Here is a 20,682-nt window from a genome sequence, read left to right as displayed (position 1 = left end):
TTCTGTTCCGACGGGGTGCGTAAAAAAATGCCTGTGAAAAAGAAGTGCACGTCACTTCTTGAGCCGTTTTTGGAGCCGTTTTTCATTGACTCCATAGAAAAACAGCTCCAAAAACGGCCGTAAAAAAACGCCGCTAAAAATGCGAGTTTGCTTTAAAAACACCTGAAAATCAGAAGCTGTTTTCCCTTGAAAACAGCTCCGTATTTTCAGACGTTTTTTATTTTGTGTGTGCGCCTACCCTAAAGATCTTGCCATGACTATGGTCAAAGCAGCGCTGTCCAATACAGTGACTTAGGTTGCACATAGAATGTCACATTTCCTGTACCCTTATCTTATTTGGTAATCTGGTAAGAACATGCACCCTGGCGGTCTTTTTTACTCTTGTTAATGCATCCATCTACTTCTTCTTGTCCCCGTGGGTTACAGATATTATTCTTTAAAGTAGTTTTCTCAGAATTATAATTTATATACATTTTTAAACAAGCTTCACAAGAAGTCCAAAATGCCAACCGATAGGCAGGATTTGGTCGTGTAGAATATGCCCACGTTGACCTTCGCCATTATGATAGACTGCTGGGACTCCAACTGATGCCGAGAACGGGGTCCCAGAGTGCCCTATGTGAGTGGATCGGTACTGCGTATGCTTTGTCACTGCTTCAGTCACTTTCTATGGCTGCTGTAGATAGCACTCGGGATCAGTAGGGGTCCCAGCGGTCGGACCCCCACCAATGAGACATCTATCACCTATCCTGTGGATAGGTGATAGAGGATTATTATGAGAAAACCCCTTTAATATAATGTTGGTCTTTATGCTAATGACTTTCTTAATAGACAACTGGGCGTGTTTTTAGATTTGACCAAGTGGGCGTTGTGGAGAGAAGTGTATGACGCTGACCAATCAGTGTCATACACGTCTCTCCATTCATTTACTCTGCATATAGTGATCCTGCGTTGTTCACTATGTGCAGCCACATACTCACACATTAACGTTACTGAAGTGTCTTGACAGTGAATAGACATTACCTCCAGCCAGGACGGGATGTCTATTCACATTCCCGACACTTCGGTAACATTTGTGTGTGACTTACACAGCATATCGAGATCACGCTGTGCTGTCATTTACAGCGAGATTACGCTTGCTGTGCTGTAAGTCACACACAAATGTTACCGAAGTGTCGAGATTGTGAATAGACCTCACGTCCTGGTTGGACGCGATGTCTATTTACTGTCAAGACACTTCAGTAACGTTAATGTGTGAGTAAGTGACTGCACATAGTGAACAACGCAGGATCGCTATCTGCAGTATAAATGAATGGAGAGAAGTGTATGACGCTGATTGGTCACTGATTGGTCAGCGTCATACACTCCTCTGTACAACGCCCAGTTGTCAAAAAGTAAAAACACGCCCAGTTGTCTATTAAGAAACTCATTAGCATAAAGCTAAAATAGGTCATAAATAAATAAAAAACACTGCTGTTATCTACATTACAGCGCCGATCACATCATGTACAATATAGGCCACTTATAATGTGGTGACAGAGCCTCTTTAAGTATGACTAGGTCTACCTTGACAGAAACAATTGAGCTTTTTATTCATTTATATTTGTTTTCTACTGATATGTTATGTACTCTGTTGTATTATAACTATATGATGCCCCTTTTTTTTTCTCCGCACAGCTCTGTTTGAGAAATGTCTTTTTAATTCCACTGCTACATCACACACATCAAAGTGCATGTGGATTACCTTTGAATAAAAGTTGAATGTGTAAAGCAGTACGTTTCAGTGCACATTTCTTATTTATGAAATATTACATTGGGATTGTTCTCTAGCACCAAACTTCAGAGGGCCGGGCATCCATTTGTATGATTTTTGTCAGGGTGAGATCCAATGAAGAAAACTGCATGGAAAAATTGTGATTGCGGTTTTCCATCGCTGCAGTTCGGAGAACATTTTCTAAAGTAGGACGTACACGGAACTATAGCAGTATATTCATATATAAATATGGGCGCTACTAGCACAGACACAGCAAAAGTCTGAACAATAAGACATCACTGAGCCTCTGCTCTTTCAGAAACTTGGGAGGCATGAGATCAATAAATAAGTGAAGTACAAATTGCATTTGAAGTTGTCACGTATGAGCCACATGACGGTGACTGCTGAAGCTGTTCTGTAGTCGCAGTCCAAATCGAAGCCATTATCTTTCACAAATAAGCATGTAATGCAGAGAAATGTGTGGTAAAATAATAATCATTGGGGTAGGCATATTCATCGACTTCCTGTGACCTCTCCGTTAACCCCTTGGTGACATGCCACATACATGTACATGACAGCCGCGCACTCTATATTGAGAAGGTGTCGGCTGTAAGTTACAGCCGACATATCACAGAAGCAGGCGAAAACCAAGATAACTTTGATTTGTTGAACCAATGAGATGCGACTGCAGCATCTAAGCTAATAGAAAGAGGGGTGGCCCCCTCCGATATTCCATTGCCCCGTCCACAAAGCGATCGCAGGGTGCTGATGGTTGTCATGGCAGCCTGGGGGTCTAATGAAGGCCCTCAGGTCTGCCATCTTTGTGCTCCTATTAAGTCTTGCCAGAGGCAGGGCTTAATAGAAGCGTGTAAAAATCATGATATCCAGCAATACAGGAGTATTGCAGTATATTGTGCAAGCCATCGCTGGTTCAAGTCCCCTAGGGGGACTAATAAAAAAAACTAAAAAACAGATAAATGTACAAAAAAAATGTAAAAAATAAGTAAAAAAGAAAACCTTTTCCCATTTTTTTCCTAAAGTAATGTTGAAAAAAATTAAAATGAACATTACTGGTATCACCGCGTCCGTAAAAGTCCGAGCTATTCTAATATAATGTTATTTAACCCGCACAGTAAACACTGTAGGAAAAAAAAGGACACCGCTAGAATCCGTTTTTTTGGTCACCTTACCTCCCTAAAGAAATGGAATAAAAAGTGATCAATAAGTTGTGTGTACCGCAAAATGGTACCAATACAAACTAGAGCTCAAAACGCAAAAAAAAAAATACTTCATACGGCTCATTCGAGAGAAATATAAAAAAGTTATGGCTCTCAGAATATGACGACACAAAACGTTTTTTTTTACAATTCGATTTTTCAATAGTAAAACATAAAAAAAACTATATCAATTTGGTAACGCTGTAAATGTATCAACTCGTAAAATAAAGTTAACATGTCGTTTTTGCCTCGCGATATATGCCGTAAAAATGAAACTCCGAAAATAAGGGCGGAATCGCTGATTTTTGCCCGTTTCATCCTACAAATATTTTTTTTAATAAAAGTACTTTAATATATAAACAATCAGTACATGAGTAACACCATAATAATGCATTCGTTTCCCTTTTTTTATTTTTGTAAGAGAACTCATCTTTCTATGACACATAACCACACTGCTGCATAGAACTGGCTGATGTCTGATCGACCAAAAAATGGTTGCAAAAACTGGGCGCGCGCACGCACTATAGTCCTAAAGATCAGTGCCTGCACTGACGACACCTCCCAGCTGTCACGCAGTCTGACACTTAGAGCATGCGCATTAATGACCACCCTGTTTTCTCTTACGTTCCCTTACAGCTAAGATCTGACGTCACTAGGGGAGGCGGACAGGGACTGGAGCCGCGCGATCTGATGACGTCATCATACCCGCACGCGTGTGTATTGGAGACTGGAAGTGAAGTTTCTGCCTGCGTTTATTGTGTATATGTATCATTAGAGTAACGCGGGGAGAGGGGGCAAAAATGAGGGAGACCCCGTTGTCCAACTGTGAGAGAGCCTTCCTGCTTCAGGCAATCACTGACAAGAAGGTGCGTGTCTGTATTTATTACTTTCTAATCCTAAGTGAACTTTACTTCACAATATATAGCCATTTCCATGGTAAACTAAGTGCTTATTAGTAGATATGTAAATATGCACTATTCGTATACAGGATTTTTAATCTGCCCACTTTCCTTATAATCATTATGGAGATGTATCAAAATTAGTCTTAAGTGAAAGTGGAGTAGATGCCCATGGCAACCAATCAGGTCACTACTCTCATTTTTCAAGGGGCCTCTATAAATTGAGTGGTTGAATTTGATTGGTTGCCAGTCATATATCATCTCTATAGGAAATTGGTCCACGTCGGGGTACACTTATGTAATTGCATTGGAAATATGTCGGTGTGGCTTAGCACCATGTTCATCGTTCCAGCCCCCGTTGTTTTTTCTAATGCTGGTGAATTTTCCATTACAGTATGTAATGTATCGGGGCTTGGTACACTAACGCCTCATGCACGCGACCGGCCGAGTCCCGTCAGTGATCCGAGGAAAGATAGAACATGTCCTATCTTTCCTCGGATCGGAGACTCAGATCGTTTTTCACGGACCTGATTCACCCGCTAAGGCTTCATGCCCACTTCAGTCTTTTCCTTCAGGGTGCTATCCGATTTTGTCACTGATATCACCCTGAACCCATTCATTTAAACGGATCCGTAGTTCCGTTCCGTCAAAAGTAGAGCATGTCCTACTTTGGTTAGTGCCGTGTGGCCCATAGAAGTCAATGGTTCAGTCAAAAAACGGATGGCACACAGAAGGCTTCCGTGTGCTGTCCGTTTTTGACGGATCCGGTGCCATTGCAACGGCTGGGTGAGCCAAAGTTCACAGACTACAGTACACATTCATTCCTGAAGATGGATGTGGAGAGACTCATAGCATTGGTGCATGATCACACAGAACTGTGGGATACGCGGGCAGAATGCTACCACGACCGCTATAAAAAAGACGCCGCGTGGGAGGAACTTGCCAAGGAACTTTTGACGCACAGATTGCAGCAGGGAACTAGTGGCCAGCGTCACAAAATAAGTAAGTAAATGCACACATTTCACTCCAAAAATCCAAGAAAAACAAAGCAAGCCAAGCAGAGTAATCTCAAACTGTTCTCTATTCTCTGAAAGCTACAGAAAACAGCACCAAAAACTTCTTGTAACCTTTCTATGGGTGTTTCCTCGGACATGTGACAAGTTCAAATTAAGTTTTACTTTCCGTTTTTTAAACGGAAAAACGGGAGCACAACGTCCGTGTAAACAAGAAACACGAAACGGAGTGCACACGGAAACAAAAACGGACACACGGATTCGTCAAAAACGGCCGATAAAACGGTGATGGAAGTGTGCATGAGGCCTCAAGTGAATGGGTCCGTGAAGACTATCGGGTGCCACTCGTATGCTGTCAAAAATGGCCCGAGTGGCACAACGGTCGTGTTCATGAGGAATAAAGCTCCATACTGGCTACGTACAGCGTACGCCGGCTACATTCACACGACAGTCGAGAAAAAATGGCCATTAAAAACTGATCAACTGTTCATGGCCATTTTTCATCAGTGTCTCTCTAAATTTTCATCCATTTCCAGTCTGTCCACTTTTAATGGCCGTTTGACATCTGTTTTTCATGGCCGGAAGGTCACCTATTCACCTAGACACTATTTACAGCCCCCCCCCCCCCCGTAGATGATGCCGCACAGCCTCCCCTCTGTAGATGATGGCGCACAGCCTCCTTCCCCCCCCCCCTGTAGATGATGCCGCACAGCCGTCACACGGCCGTTTTTAACTGTCGTTTTAATGTAAATTTGCCATATAGTGGCGTGCTTTACTCGCCACGGCAACGCATAGTTTTATTGTGGTTTTTTTTTTTAAAAGCAACTAAGATGTATTCTACGATTTAAAGAGGCTCTGTCACCAGATTTTGCAACCCCTATCTGCTATTGCAGCAGATAGGCGCTGCAATGTAGATTACAGTAACGTTTTTATTTTTAAAAAACGAGCATTTTTGGCCAAGTTATGACCATTTTTATATTTATGTAAATGAGGCTTGCAAAAGTCCAAGTGGGCGTGTTGAAAAGTAAAAGTACAACTGGGCGTGTATTATGTGCGTACATCGGGGCGTGTTTACTACTTTTACTAGCTGGGCGTTCTGACGAGAAGTATCTCATGTCCCTTTGTGCTAAGAATCAAAGGGACATGGCACAATGACACTCAATGACTGAGTGGTATGCCAGTATGTTATTGCAGTATAGCATGCACTCAATTTTTAGTTTCTTTTATTTTCCCTCTTCAGTGTATCCGACCTGGAACCCGCAGCGCCTTCCGTCCTAAAATTCGCACAAAATGTGGAATTTCCGCTGTGTAAAAAAAATCACCCCCCCCTCTCTCCTTTGACGACCGCTCCAGCCTCCTACGATGACGTTGCAGGCCATGTGGCACTGCAGCCTGCCATTGGCTGCAGCGGTCACATGGGATAAAATGTCATCCCAAGAGGCCGGACTGCAGGAAGAAGGAGGGCGTTCTGGGTAAGCACGATTTTTTTTTTTTTTCCGGAGTTGCCATTTTTTTGCTGCGATTACGCCACAAAATTCGCAACACTTAGCTTTCTGTTGCGGGTTTTGCATCCCCATAGGATTCAATGCTGAAAACCTGCAACAGAGAATCAACAAAAACGCAGCATAAATTGACATGCTCCAGAATAAAATTCTGCACTGCAAGTCAATTTATTAACGTTTACGCTGTTTTTTTTTTTTTCCAGCGTGGGCATGACATTTACTAAATCTCATCTACTTTGCTGCTTCCGCACACAATTCTGTTGCAGAAAATCTGCAGCGTTTACGCTACGTGGGATCCCGGCGTACAAATACATTAGTCAGTTAGGGGGGCATCGTAATATATTTATAGTGTCTATTATGGATCTTGTAAAAATGGAAGATATGACACCGGTGTGAACAGAGGCTAAGATAACTAATCAATACTCTGCTAATTTAGTCCCTGCTTACACAGAGTTTTTTTGCCGCAAAAAAACGGCTGAAATTGCCTCCCTTTCAATGTGAGGTGGAGGCGTTTTTTTTCCTGCGAGCGGAATAAAACGCTTGCGGGAAAAAGAAGTGGCATGCCCTATCTTGTGTTTTCCGCCTCAAAAACCCCATTGAAATCAATGGGAGAAGGAAAAAAAACGCTGGGAACAGCCGCAGCGTTTTTTGTCACAGTTTTTGACGTGTTTTTTTCCTTTGCCTGTTGAAAAAAGAGGTAAAAAAATTCCTCAAAAAGGCGGCAAAAAACGCCTGTGGTGCAAAACCACTTAAAAAAAGCTGGAGCTTATTTTTCCAGGCAGAATTCCGACTAATTTGCATAGTTTATCATAACCATATATAATGCTATGTGTTTTTTTTTTTTTTCTATCTGCAGCGTATTGATGGTCGACAAACCTATGATTACAGAAATATTAAGATCACATTTGGAACAGAGTATGGCTGCTGTATTGTTGAGCTTGGGAAGACCAGGTAATTCACTTTTAGTAACAAAGTATTTCTATATAATTTGGATGTAACAGCATGGACGGCCACTATACTATTCATTTTAGTCTAACTAAAGGCAATAGGAAATTTAACAGCTCAACTGTGATTTATTTATCTCAACATGGACAGTGCTGAAACATTCCAATGTGGCCAAATGTTGACCAATAGCCAGATACGAATTCTAATATTTTGTGTTTATTTAAGGGGTATTCTCAGAATCTCAAATGATCACCTATCCACAGGATAATCATTTTCTGATCGCTAGGACCACCAACGATCGTAAGAACAGGTGTCCTGAACAGCATGCGCCCGCCGCTCAATTCACAGAGCTGTACTTGGCTGTTTCTGTCATTTCCATAGACTTCAAATGGAGCAGCATAAAGCGTGCTCGTCCGCCGCTTCGTTCAATGTCCTCCTCACTGCAGTCGAGCAGTGAGGAGGATCTCGGAGTTTGGGACCCCCCCCCCCCCGGTTCTCACGATCGTTGGTGGTCCCAGTGATGAGAAAATTATCACCTATCCTGTGGATAGGTGATAATTTATGATTTTTGGAAAACCCCTTTAACCGGTTCCCGAACCGCTGACTGTGTTTTTTTCGGCCAGCAGTCAGGGTCCTTAACACCTGCACCATAGACTATTTATGGCACAGGTTTTAGCTTGCTGCCCGAACGATCGGGCAGCTGAATGTCCGGTCTCCGGCAGTCAGTGACTGCCAGGGACCCTGAGGGGAAGACGCTGCTTCTATCTTCTTTGATCTCTTCTACACAGCTCTCAATGAGTGCTGTGTATATAATTAGAGGCAGCAGGAGCAGGTCACATGATTGCCGGGATGCCGTTAGTGGCAGCCTCCTGCTGGCTCTTACTAGGCCCAGCACAGCCCTATTAGTGACAATAGTCACTATAAGAGGGCTGATTTCCCCTGTAACTGGGGCTTCTGTGCAGCTCCAGTTACAGTGGAAAAACATGGTGTAAAAGAAGAAAAAAAAATGAAAAAGTCCCCCAAAGGTCTTTTCTGACCTTTTGAGGGACAGACCATAATAATAAAAAAATAAAAGTAAAATAAAGTGGGAAAAAAAAAAGAATAATAAATACACATAAAATACCCCCAAAAAAAACCATTCCCCTCGCCAATCATTGCCGTAATGCTAGCCCTGAGCCAATTACCCTAAAATAGACATGTAATATATTAAAATTGACGTTAGACAATGACGATCACAAAAAAAGGTCTATTTTAGGGTAAAACTATGTTATTACCAGAAAAAAAAAGCTAAAATGTAAAAAATTTTTTACTATTATTTTCAAACTTTAAGCCTAAAAATTCTAAAATAGCAAAAAGGATGTGTATAAAAACCTGCACTGTCTACGGAAAAAACAACGTAAAAATCACGTCGCTAGCACAACAAATAAAAAAGTTCGAGCCATTGCAAAAACATCCCATTTGAGGAATATATCAGTAGTCATCCTGGCACGGTTGGGAATATTTCTGGGTCATCTTAAAGTAAATATGTATTAAATACAAGATTATATATAAAGAGGGGTGGTATTGTTTCAAATCACTAACATGGGATAATTTCCATGAATCCAGCTATACAGTCATAGTACATTTTGACTATATGCTCCACCTAATAATTGTCGCGGACAGCATTAACATATAGCTCATAAAATAAATTACAAATTTCCGTTTTTTTTACTCATTAAATTCATATGGTCATCTTTCCGAAATAATGTAGTTACATAAATAGATAATTTTATTTCTGATGGTTGTACATAAAGGTACTAATTATAATTCCAAGTAAAACAAAAAAGAAAAAGACGAATTCCAGAAACATTCAAGGCACTCTTAGGACTCATGCACACTTCAGTTTTTTTTCGTCAAGGTGCTATCCGTTTTTTTTAACTGATAGCACCCTAACACATTCATTTCAATGGGGCCATGCACACTTCCGTTGTTTTAACGGAACCGTTCGGCCGTTTCGTCAAAAATAGGGCAGGTTCTAGTCCTGCCCATTTTTGACGGAACCGTCTCGACCTTTGCATTGATTTGGTCCGTGAAACAACGGACGGTACACGGAAGCCATCCGTGTGTGGTCTGCGATTCACGGAACTGTCATTAGCAGCCGTTCAACGGCACACGGAAGTGTGCATGAGGCCTTAGGGCAGGGGTATCAAACTCGGCCGGATAAGTGGGCCACATATAGAATAAATGTGAAGTTTACGGGCCGCATTACTTTCAAATTTGATACATTACAAAATGATTTGTTAATCAATTAGTTATTTGAACTACTATAATAATACTACATTACTATAATAATAGCGCTAGGTTTAAACTTAACGGAAATTTGCAAGTTTTCTCTACGTGCTTTTTTCAACAATCAAGTTTTACAGTTTAAGTGTCGCTAAATGCAGTCCGGCAGCTCAGTTGGCAGCGTTTGGCAGACGCACAAATGTCAAGATTAGGCAGCCCCTTTATAGATGCTGCCACGGTGCCCCCTGTAGATGCTGCCACGGTGCCCCCTGTAGATGCTGCCACGGTGCCCCCTGTAGATGCTGCCACGGTGCCCCCTGTAGATGCTGCCACGGTGCCCCCTGTAGATGCTGCCACGGTGCCCCCTGTAGATGCTGCCACGGTGCCCCCTGTAGATGCTGCCACGGTGCCCCCTGTAGATGCTGCCACGGTGCCCCCTGTAGATGGCTCCCTCTAGGAGTGGAATCCCCAGCAAGAGCGTTGCCGATGCTTTGGCCAGGGATTCCTCTGCTGGAGCAGCCCCTGATGTCACTGTCCATACACAGTGACGTCAGGGGATACTCCTGGACCAGAATGTGATGACAATTGTTTATTCCCAGTTACGAATCGACGGGTTGGTTCCCATTATACCTCCCTACTTCAAGCAAATATATAGAGGAAGGGATCGTTATAAAATATAACCTTTAATTATTTGCCCATATAAAACGGAATAACAATGTGTTTAGACTGTGCTATTAGGGCCTGTTCACACAGAGTATTTTGACGAGCTTTTTGGAGCGGAAACCGCTCCACAAAACTCGTCAAAAACCGGCCGAAAATGCCTCCCATTGATTTCAATGGGGGGCGGTTTTCTCCCGCGAGCGGTAAAACCGCCTCGCGGGAGAAAGAAGGGACATGCCCTATCTTTGAGCGCATACGCCTCTGACCTCCCATTGACATCAATGGGAGGCAGAGAGAGCGTATTTCGCAGAGTTTTTTGCCCGTAGCACTCAATGGCCGCGGGTGAAAATCGCGGCAAACTGCGTGCAGGAAGGACAAAATCTGCCTCAAAATCCCAAACGGAATTTTGAGGTAGAATTTTCCTCCTGCAAAAAACTCTGCGTGAGCACAGCCTTAAAACTAATAGCATATACAGCACTAAATATTCAGCTTGCCAAATACTTATTAAACGTCCATAACATATACAGCAGGGTTGCTCAGGGTCACTCAGGTTACACAATAGTATTCTGCCTGTCCGTTACGTCTAGTTAAACCCTCACTGTTGACAACATTCCGGGCACCCGTTCTGAGAAGAACGACCTAGTTGTCTCTGGAACCGGTCCCTAAGATAAGGAGCGTAATTCTAACTGCAGCTCATGCTCCTACACGTTTCACCAGTTGTACTGGCTCGTCAGGGAGATAGAGAGCCTAACGGCTTGACAGATAGTGTGGCAATGGCAGCGAGCGCTTGAAACCACGTTCTTTTTGAGTATGGGGGGCTCAGTCAAATGTGATCGCTATTACGTCATCTTCCCTCCCCTTTTTTTTTTGCAAAATCTCTTTTTATTAAACAAATAAACATGACATACAAGGGTAGACATCAAACAATTCAATACAAGTCAAGTATCAGGGTATGCGATTTTAAAACAGAGCATGAGTACAAGTAATGGGTTTAAATACTTCTTCTGATGATGATGTCTAATAGACATCGCAAAGGAAACAACATCCTCACAAAACAAGCGAAACCCCCCAAGATCTCCTGATCTGACATATATCTCAGTAAGAGTACAAGATAGCAGATATATAACACAGGGGGAGAAAACAAGGTAGTGGCATCCTCCGGGTTCACGCCTCAATGTTACATTACAAAATTACCTTGGTCAAGAGTATGCAAACGGGACTCAACTGGGCAGGCCTCTAAATGCATAACATAGTGTGGATAATAAAATATGCTATATTAAAGATTCAGTATTTATAAATACCGTGTAGGCCAGACTCATTAAATGCATAGAGAAAACATAACGCACTTGGTATACACCTTCCTCATGTACATAAATCATATAACATACCCCTTCATATCCCCTTCCCATACCATCCCCAAGAGTACATATCCCACCTAATCTACCCGTATAAAGGGTCGGGTAAGCAGGGCACGTTTGTTCTTGTATCCCCCCCCACCCCCCTGACCAGCCACGGTTTCCACATCTTCAGATATTTTTCCCTTGAATGATTAATCCAGGCAGCCATTTCCTCCAATCTACATATCTGCTGTAGTTTATCTAACCATAGCTCCACCGTTGGCGGGACAGGCTGTCTCCAAAAGGTAGGTATCAGCAATTTGGCTTCAGAGATCATGTGGGTCGGGAGACTATGTACAGACGGAGTAAAGTCAGGCATGGGCAACCAGATCAGTACCAGTGCAGGTGTTAGTGTAATGTTTGTAGAGCAGGTAGAATGTATTATTTTTTCAACACCCCTCCAATAGCTTAACATTTTGGGGCACGACCACCATATGTGGAGGAATGAGCCCGGGCCCTCTCGGCACCTCCAACAAGAACTCTCAGTTACCAGACCTATAGAGGACAGAAAGTCCGGGGTTCGATACCAGCGCGTAACCAACTTGTAGGAATTCTCTCGTATGCGCACACACGGAGAAAACCCCTGGGCGGCTTTCAATATAAACCCCACTTCCTCTGTGGAGAATGACAATTTCAACTCCCTTTCCCACTGCCTCACAAAGTGAGGTTTTTGCGAGAATGTCTCTAATAGAATGCCTCTATATAGTTTAGACAGAACTTTAGTCGGGGTGGCCGGTAATAATATATAATTTTCTAACCAGGTCGGATCTATTTTTAAAAGAGTTGACCGAGCTTTAAACATAGCAACGGTGGCTGCATAGTCTGCCAATTGTAGTGTGTTTGGTTGCTTCAGGTCTGGTCCCCTAAAGACCGAGCATAGGTCAGGTGGCCCCTCCGGCCCCCAGAATTCAGCTATTTGTACCTTGTTTAAGCACCTCCAAAAATTTGCTTTTCTATCGGGCGGTCTGCCCAAATATGAGGGCAGAACGCTCAGGGGAGCAAGGGGCGAAAGGAGCTTTTTTGACATATTTAAGGCTCTTGCTTTTTGACACCGCTATCGTTCCCCTGGTGGTTGGGCTCAAGTATCCCTTTGGAGAATGCGAGGCAGAGCAAACCCATAGCAAGCCAAGCATCTCTGGACCCATGAGGGTTCTTTCCATAACCACCGACAGAGAGGTATTACCCCCATCTGCCAGCTGCGTCCAACGGGCTAAATGATTCGCTATAAAATGTTTCTAGGTCAGGTAAGGAAATGCCCCCTTGCTCCTTCTTTTGTATTAGAAAGGAGTATGCTAATCTGGGCCGCTTAGAGTCCCAAAGGAAGGAGATGAACAGGGATTTAAAGTTCCTGAAGTAACTCTTTGGAACTTCTATTGGTAGAGCACACATCAGATACGTAATCTGCGGGAGTATGTATGTAGCGAGTAAGTTCTTTCTGCCAAACCACGACAGAAAAGGCAGCCTTATGGCTAACAAGTGCTTACGGATCTTGGCAAAGAGGACCTTATAGTTGAGATTAAAAAGCTCCCTCAGGTCAGCGGGTATCATAACCCCCAGGAATTTTATAGCCCTGGGTGGCCACTTAAAGGGGGTGCAACTTTGTAATTTAAGAATGGTTCTGGGGGAGACATTAATATTTAACGCTTCCGACTTGCTGAGATTTATTTTGAAATTGGAGACAAAACCGAACTCGTCGAACAACGTCAGTATATGCGGCAGGGCCGACAGCGGGTTAGTGATGAATAGAAGGAGGTCATAGGCGAACGCTGCAATTTTGTGCTCTACTGCCCCTACCTGCAAACTTTTAACCTCTTCATGTTGCCTAATATGCAACAGTAGTGGCTCCAGGGCTAAAATAAAAAGAGCCGGGGAAAGGGGACAACCCTGCCTCGTACCATTTTTTTATGAGGAAGGGGGCGGACAAAATGCCATTTACTCTAATTTTAGCCGAGGGCTTTGAGTATAGGGAGAATACAGCCCGTATAAAGGGTAAGGGAAACTGAAATTTTTCTAAGGCACTCTGGATAAACCTCCAGTCGACCCTATCAAAGGCCTTTTCCGCGTCAGTTCCCAAGAGGAATCCCCTTCCCCCGCGCAAGATGAATCGCATTTATTACTCTAGTGACATTGTACTTCCCTTCCCGCCGCGGGACAAAACCCACCTGCTCCTCTGCTATCAATTTCGGTAGGAATTTAGCTATTCTGCTAGCCAATATTTTGGCCCACCACTTCACATCAGTGTTTAATAGTGAAATCGGCCTATAGCTTGCACAATCGTCAGGACTCTTTCCTTCTTTTGGAATGAGGGTAATGAAGGCTTCCAGAGCCTGCGGCGGGAGGGAAGCACCATTTAGGAGAGAATTACACACCTCCAGAAATTGTGGGATAAGTAAGCTACTGAATTTTTTGTAGTACGTAATGGGCAGTCCGTCCGGCCCTGGACATTTCCCCGAAGGGATACTAGTTAAACTGGTCTGCAATTCTTCTATCGTGAGGGGAGCCAACAAGGATGCATTTTCACTGTCTGATAAATGGGGAAAAGTCAGCTTGCTAAGAAAGGACCGCACCGCCGCTTCTCTGTCTTCGTGCGCTGAGTCTAAAGGGCTCGCTAATCCTTGGGCATCCAAGTTGTATAAGTTAGCGTAGAACTGTCTAAAGGCTTCGGCCACCTGTGGAGTGGTAGAGACCCGCTGACCCGAGGCAGTTCTAACTGAGGACACAAAGGATTTCTCCGTCTGTGTCTTAAGCATTTTGGACATCAATTTTGAGCCCCTATCCCCATGTAAGTATATACGACATTTGAGTCTCTGAAAGGATCTTGCCACTTGTATGTTTAGCATATCCTTAAGTTTATGACGAAGGGAGTCTAAATCCGTGCGTACTGAAGCTGTCAAAGTTTGCTGATGCAATCGTTCAAGAGCCGAGATCTGCGCCAGCAAAGACTGCATTTTCTTATTCTTGTCCCTCTTCAAACTAGAACATAAGGCAATCAACTCCCCTCGGATAAATGCTTTATGGGCTTCCCATACCACTGGCACTGCAACATCAGGTGTACTATTCAGGCGAAAATACTCCTCCAATCTTGCCCCCATGACCCCCGCGTGAACCTCATCTGAGAGTATGGTGTCATTGAGCCGCCACGACCAGGATCGGAATGGCAAGTCTCGAACGTGTATTTTAGCTAGCACTGGGGCATGATCTGATACTGTAATGTGTCCTATAGAGGACGACTGTAAATTCGACAGGTACGATGAAGACATAAAGATGTAGTCTAGTCTGCGATATACTTTATGTCGATGGGAATAAAAAGTATAATCTCTCTCCTGTGGATGCGAAAGTCGCCATACATCAGTTAGCTGGCAATTGTATAACATCAGTTTAAGTTTGTGCATAGCTCGCTGAGTGTTCACGCGGGCGGCCGAGGTAGAATCAAGATCAGATTCCAGCGCCACATTTAAATCACCTCCCACAACTAACATCCCTTCCCCGAAACCCTTAAGTGTACGTAATGTCCTCAGCAACCACGGAATCTGTTTATCATTTGGGGCATAGAGACATGCTAAAGTCATCCCGGTGTTGCAGAGGGACCCCTTAAGAAGAATATAGCGGCCTTCCGGATCCACCTTTGAGTTTTCTACTTTAAATGGAAAATCTTTATGAATACCTACAGACACACCTCTGGAGGCCGATGTATGGGTACTATGAAACCACTGACTGTATGAAGACAGAGGTAAGCGGGGTATCCGCTCGTGGCGAAAATGAGTCTCCTGTAACATCAAGACGTCTGGCCTGTCCTGTCTAAGCATTTTGAAAACCTGAGACCTCTTTTGCGGCGTACCAAACCCGTTTACATTTAGTGTTAGAAAAGTAATCGGGGCCATGACCCAATAAGAAAACAGTTAGCTTCATAATACACTATAGGCGTGAATACCGGATGAATGCAGAACACACATAGAACTATATACAAATGAGAGAACAAATAAAGATATAGTGAGGCAGCGACATTCCATAGGAGAAAAAGGGCTAAGGGGGGACCTCCCATCCCATAGAGGTTGTCCCTTATCTTAAAATGTCGCGGCCCAACTGTAGAGTTGCGGGGGGGGGGGGGGTGAAACAATGAAACCAACCTCATTCAATGTTAGGAGAGAACACAGACTTCTATGTAAGCTACAAATCTTGTGCAATAGGAGGGCGAACATAGTGCTGAGCAGCAAAATAACACAATGGTAGAGCATAAATCTGACAACATTTCTGCCAACAATTAAAGGATATACAGTGGACAAGTCCCTTCTAGCGGGGGCCTCTTTCGTGCTCAGGGGGCTTCCGGGTGATGTTCAAACCCTCTCCTTGTGTTGTTCCGAGACGGCTTAGGTCGTAGTGCTCGATGGGCCCTCTCAATGATAACCTGCGCCGCTTTTTCTTGTCCCAAAATGATCGAGAAGATGGTCTTTACCGTTGGCAGAATCTCCTCCGTAAGAACCGTCTCGGGGATGCCTCGCAGCCTAATATTTTTCCGCCTGCTACGATTCTCCTGATCCTCCAGCTGTATGTAAGTGTGGTTTAGGTGGGAGAAATGCGAAGCTACGGCGTCTTGCACGGCCTCCACCTGTTGAATAATGGCAGATTGAGTGTCCTCCAATACTGCTACTCTTTGCCCCACTTGCTGTATGTCCGTTTTAATGGAAGACAATTCCTTTAGGACTGGGGACATCGCGCTAGCCAAAGCTTTTTTCAGGAAAGCTCTAGTAATGGGTAAGGGATCTGACCCACCTCCAGCATCCGAGTGCGTACAGGAGCTTTCCTCATCAGAGTCGTCACCTCGGCGTGCTTCCGGCGGGATTGCTTTCTCCGGCGCCATCTTGCTTTTCCCGGCCGGGGAGAACTGCTTTTTATGGAGGAATTTCTCCATTTCCGATTGCGCTTTGCCGGTTTTCGATGTCCCCCGGGAATCACTCGACTTATCCCGATTCGTACGGACCATTTTCGTGCGATTAACAGCCTTCCAGCCGTGGAAATCTGTGTCTCAGTGAGGAGCTCCGGGATCAAGCGACCATCTCACAGTGCGGTTAGCTCCGCCCCCCATCTCCCTCCCCTTGATATCGCGTCCTACACTACCTACATAGTGGGCTGGAGAGATGATATTGTATAGAGGGTTAGTTCAGCCATTCCCCTATATGGCTAATGTGCTTTCCTACCTCAAAGTTACACAGATCAATTATTGGGTCTCATAAGACTAAAATAGATAGTTTACATGGCGTAGCCCAAAGAAATAGAAACATGCGATCGGAACATGAATGGACGTCTAAATTGTTTAATCACATTCCTTATAGGCTCCTACTATTTATGACAATTAGAGCCTTGTTCGGGTATGAGTGCCATAGATGTAGATCGTATAACACGCTGCATCTCCTATCATTTGTTTACAACAATATCTCATGCTGGTCTCCTCATACTACCTAGTTCTTATGTGAATCGAGCAATATTATAGAAGACCAGATATTTGATCTCCTTGAACACCACATATATCATTATCTGTTCTCATATGTGTTCTAAAATATCCCATGAATCAGCATATGTTCTCAGAAGCTGGATTAGATTCGGATTTTAGAGGAAACAGGCCTAATTGAGGTTCTCATATAGACCTTCTGGAGTCACTGATCTTATTCTGTAAATCCAACGACATTCTACTTGAAGTAACTCCCTATCCCAGTTGCCACCTCTCTGGTTAGGTTCGATGTGTTGCATTCCTTGGAATTTGATGGGAGGTCAGAGGCGTAAACGCGCAAAGATAGGGCATGTCCCTTCTTTCTCCCGCGAGCGGAAAACCGCCCCCTCCTCCCATTAAAATCAATGGGAGGCATTTTCGGCCGGTTTTTGACGAAAAATTTGTTTTAATAGCACAATCTAAACACATATTGTTGTTCCGTTTTATATGGGTAAATAATTAAAGGTTATATTTTATACACTATCCCTTTTTCCTATATATTAAAATGTAATGTCAGGGGCAACCCCAGAGCCAGTGTCTCAGAGCGGAGCACTAGTATAGGCTCTGCTCCGGAAGTCTGGGGAAGCCACTGACATCCGTATGATGTCAGGGCTTTTCCCAGAGCTGGAGTCCCGGAGCAGAGCCGCTTCTAGCACCTTGCCTGGGACTCCAGCTCTGCTCCAGACATCGCTGTTCGTATATGGACAGAGATGTCAGGGGCAACCCCAGAGCTGGAGTCCCGGGCAGAGCGCTACTAGCGCTCCTACTGGGACTCCAGCTGTGCTCCTGACATCACTGTCCAGCTCTGGGGAAGCCCTAGACATCGCTGTCCATATGTGGATAGCGATGTCCAGGGACTCCACAGAGTACCGGAGCACAATCTATACTAGCGCTCTGCCCGGGCCTTCGGCTATGGGGAAGCCCCAGACATTGCGTGTCCATTCATGGACAGTGATGTCAGGGAATTCCACAAAGTTCCGGAGCAGAGCCTATACTAGCGGCTCTGTGTCCCCCGGGCCGCAGATGACAGCCTCAGGGGCTGCGTCCTTAAGACCCCTGCCTTAGGGATAAGAAAATATTTAGTTTTTTATTTAATCTAAATTCAATGAAATATTTTATAGAAAAAGAGTCTTACAAAAACAAGTGATACTTTTTCAAGAAAATGTACACATAACAATTTAAAAGAGAGCACATGACCGGACCAGGTTCTACAATAATTATATATAGACACAAAAGACCAATAACCCATCTAAAGATTGTTTTTAAAATTGATATGCTCGTATATGTGGGTAGAGGTATAAACTAATGCACTGAATCAAATAATTTTTCCACTTCATTCCCGACTATCACAAGGCCTCGTTCACATCTGCAACTAGACTTTAAATCGCAGATCAGCATAGTCTGTCCAATCTCAACAGTAGTTGTGTGCAGAGCCCTTAGTCTCGTTCACACCAGTGATCCAGGCCATACAGATTTCCACTGCATGGGTCCACATAATCCGACCATTAACTAATGAAAGTGTGTCCACTTTGTCCGAATATTATCTGTAGTGGTTTGATACTACGGTTACCTTCATCCACACCACAATTTAAGCATGCATGTTTTTTGCAGCACAGCACAATCTGTCCTTTGACCAATGTAATGGTATACAAAGAAGGTAACCAGGTATACTCCTCTGATCCTGGATTTTGATTCCAGCATGCACATTCCGATACTGCCAAGAAGTGCTTTCCTTTTTCCGACGCGGTTTCCGTGTCAAAAACTCTGCGTGAACTCCCCCTTAGAGTGCCTTGCGTGTTTCTGGAATTCGTCTTTTTCTTTTTCTTGCACATTCCATTATCTCCTGATACAGCACCGTGCAATATATTGATTGCATTATTTTAGGGATTTCTATTGGATATATTTAAAACCCTCTCTTTTTTTATTGTTTTTTAACAAATTATAATTCTCTCATAGATAACTGCAAATGAAAAGCCTTATGACAAAATGTTAAATTGATTTAAATAAAGATGAAGTTTTATTTTTATTCTAGATAAATAGGGATGTCTTTTGCTCGTAGAGTCTAACTATTTCTGAATAATAGGACCCTGTCCACAGTACTCTTCGGTCGTCTTGCGGTTGCCTCGGCAACTGTACCACCCAGCGTACACTAGCATCTCTCCATGCCAGATGACCGATCCGATTCCAAACTCCCGCCGGAGGGACTCTTTTTAAGTATCAAATTGAATATATGTGGAGGCATCAATTCTTTATTAGGGTCCTCTGTTGTGTTGATATGACTGGACAAGAATGTCTTTTTGTCAGACATAGAATATAGTATGTTGTGTATTCTAGACTATATATTATTCTTTCAGGGTTCTTGGGCAAGTATCTTGCGAACTTGTTGCCCCTAAGATGAACCGACCTACTGAAGGGATTCTTTTCTTCAACCTTGAACTATCATCTATGGCATCACCTGCATTTGAGCCAGGAAGGTAAGATATTTTGTTGATCTTTTACTAGATTGTAACCTGTTTATTATATTTTTTCTATTCTGCATGCCATATTATGGTGAATGATATTTCCATATTTCCTTGGTCTTCCCTGTCCTAAAGTTACTTGGCTGGGGATTAAGCTTTGGTGGCCTCTAATGTAGGATTCCTCCATTTTTCTCCTCGCTCCTGTAGAAGACAATAGGTGTCCTATGTCAATGCACTACATGGCGTTTGTCTGTAAATGATATTGTATGAAGTAGTGTCCAGAAAATGTTTGCAACCTCACAGAATTCTTGTGCTTACATTTTGGTTGTACCAGGGCATTGAAGGCCGCGTAAATACAGTTTTCACAAAACGTATGTGCTATAACCTTACACCTGCTGCAGTGGCCTGTCCAGTGTATAATCACTTTCCTGCATGATGGTCTTCAGGTCTGTATGATGTAGGCCGAAGTCCTTCTGAAGTGCATACGTAACAGGCCATTTGCAGGAGCTTAGTAGCTCTTGAAGCGTGGTTGTGGAAGCAAATATGTGAGGCGGCTGTTCAGTATTGATAAATTGAGACTACAGAAAAGCATCTTTTAGAAACGCAGTCTGAAAGATATTTGGGCAGATTTACTAGGTTTTAGACGTGTAAATTGAGACCAGACCGTTAGAAGATGTACCAGATTTATCCCAGTGGTGCATGCTGTATGATCTGTTTGGTCCATCTAGCTACTTGCTTGACACTTTCCAACTCCTTTTACCATCTTTTGGTTTGGCTTAATGTTGTGCTCGATCTTTGGTACAATTTGGGGCATTTTAAGCCACACCCCTTGTAGTAGCTAACTTATAATCCTTTTCCGGAAGTGTCTAGAGATGTGTGCAGACATCTGTTTTTAAATGAAATTGTTTTGCATATTTCGACACATTCTAGGCGCAGACACATTAGTAAATCTGCCCCATTCTGCTCAATATTCATATCTGTTTTAATGGGGCTGTCTCGAAAAGGGGGTTGCCTTCATAAGAAAAAGCCTCCGATAACTGATTCTCCCAGCAATATCAGCTGGATCCGGCTTCTCTCACAGCTAGCG

General features: G+C 43.5%; 1 protein-coding gene across 2 annotated transcripts in view; it reads left to right on the top strand.

Moving 5' to 3' along the window:
* Nucleotides 1-3,606: 3,606 nt before the first annotated feature.
* The window catches only part of EXOSC9 (exosome component 9), a 38,732-nt gene continuing 21,656 nt past the window's right edge, over nt 3,607-20,682 (top strand). For both annotated transcript variants that reach the window (XM_075860497.1, XM_075860498.1), the window contains exons 1-3: nt 3,607-3,836; nt 7,241-7,335; nt 19,491-19,610. In XM_075860497.1, the coding sequence (XP_075716612.1) occupies nt 3,771-3,836; nt 7,241-7,335; nt 19,491-19,610 (281 nt within the window). In that variant the 5' untranslated portion in view covers nt 3,607-3,770. The remainder of the gene's footprint in view (nt 3,837-7,240; nt 7,336-19,490; nt 19,611-20,682) is intronic.

The sequence above is a fragment of the Rhinoderma darwinii genome, chromosome 1 (assembly GCF_050947455.1).
Source record: "Rhinoderma darwinii isolate aRhiDar2 chromosome 1, aRhiDar2.hap1, whole genome shotgun sequence".
Lineage (NCBI taxonomy): Eukaryota > Metazoa > Chordata > Amphibia > Anura > Rhinodermatidae > Rhinoderma > Rhinoderma darwinii.
Note: the sequence above shows the minus strand (reverse complement) of the source record. Positions and strands in the feature narration are given on the sequence as shown.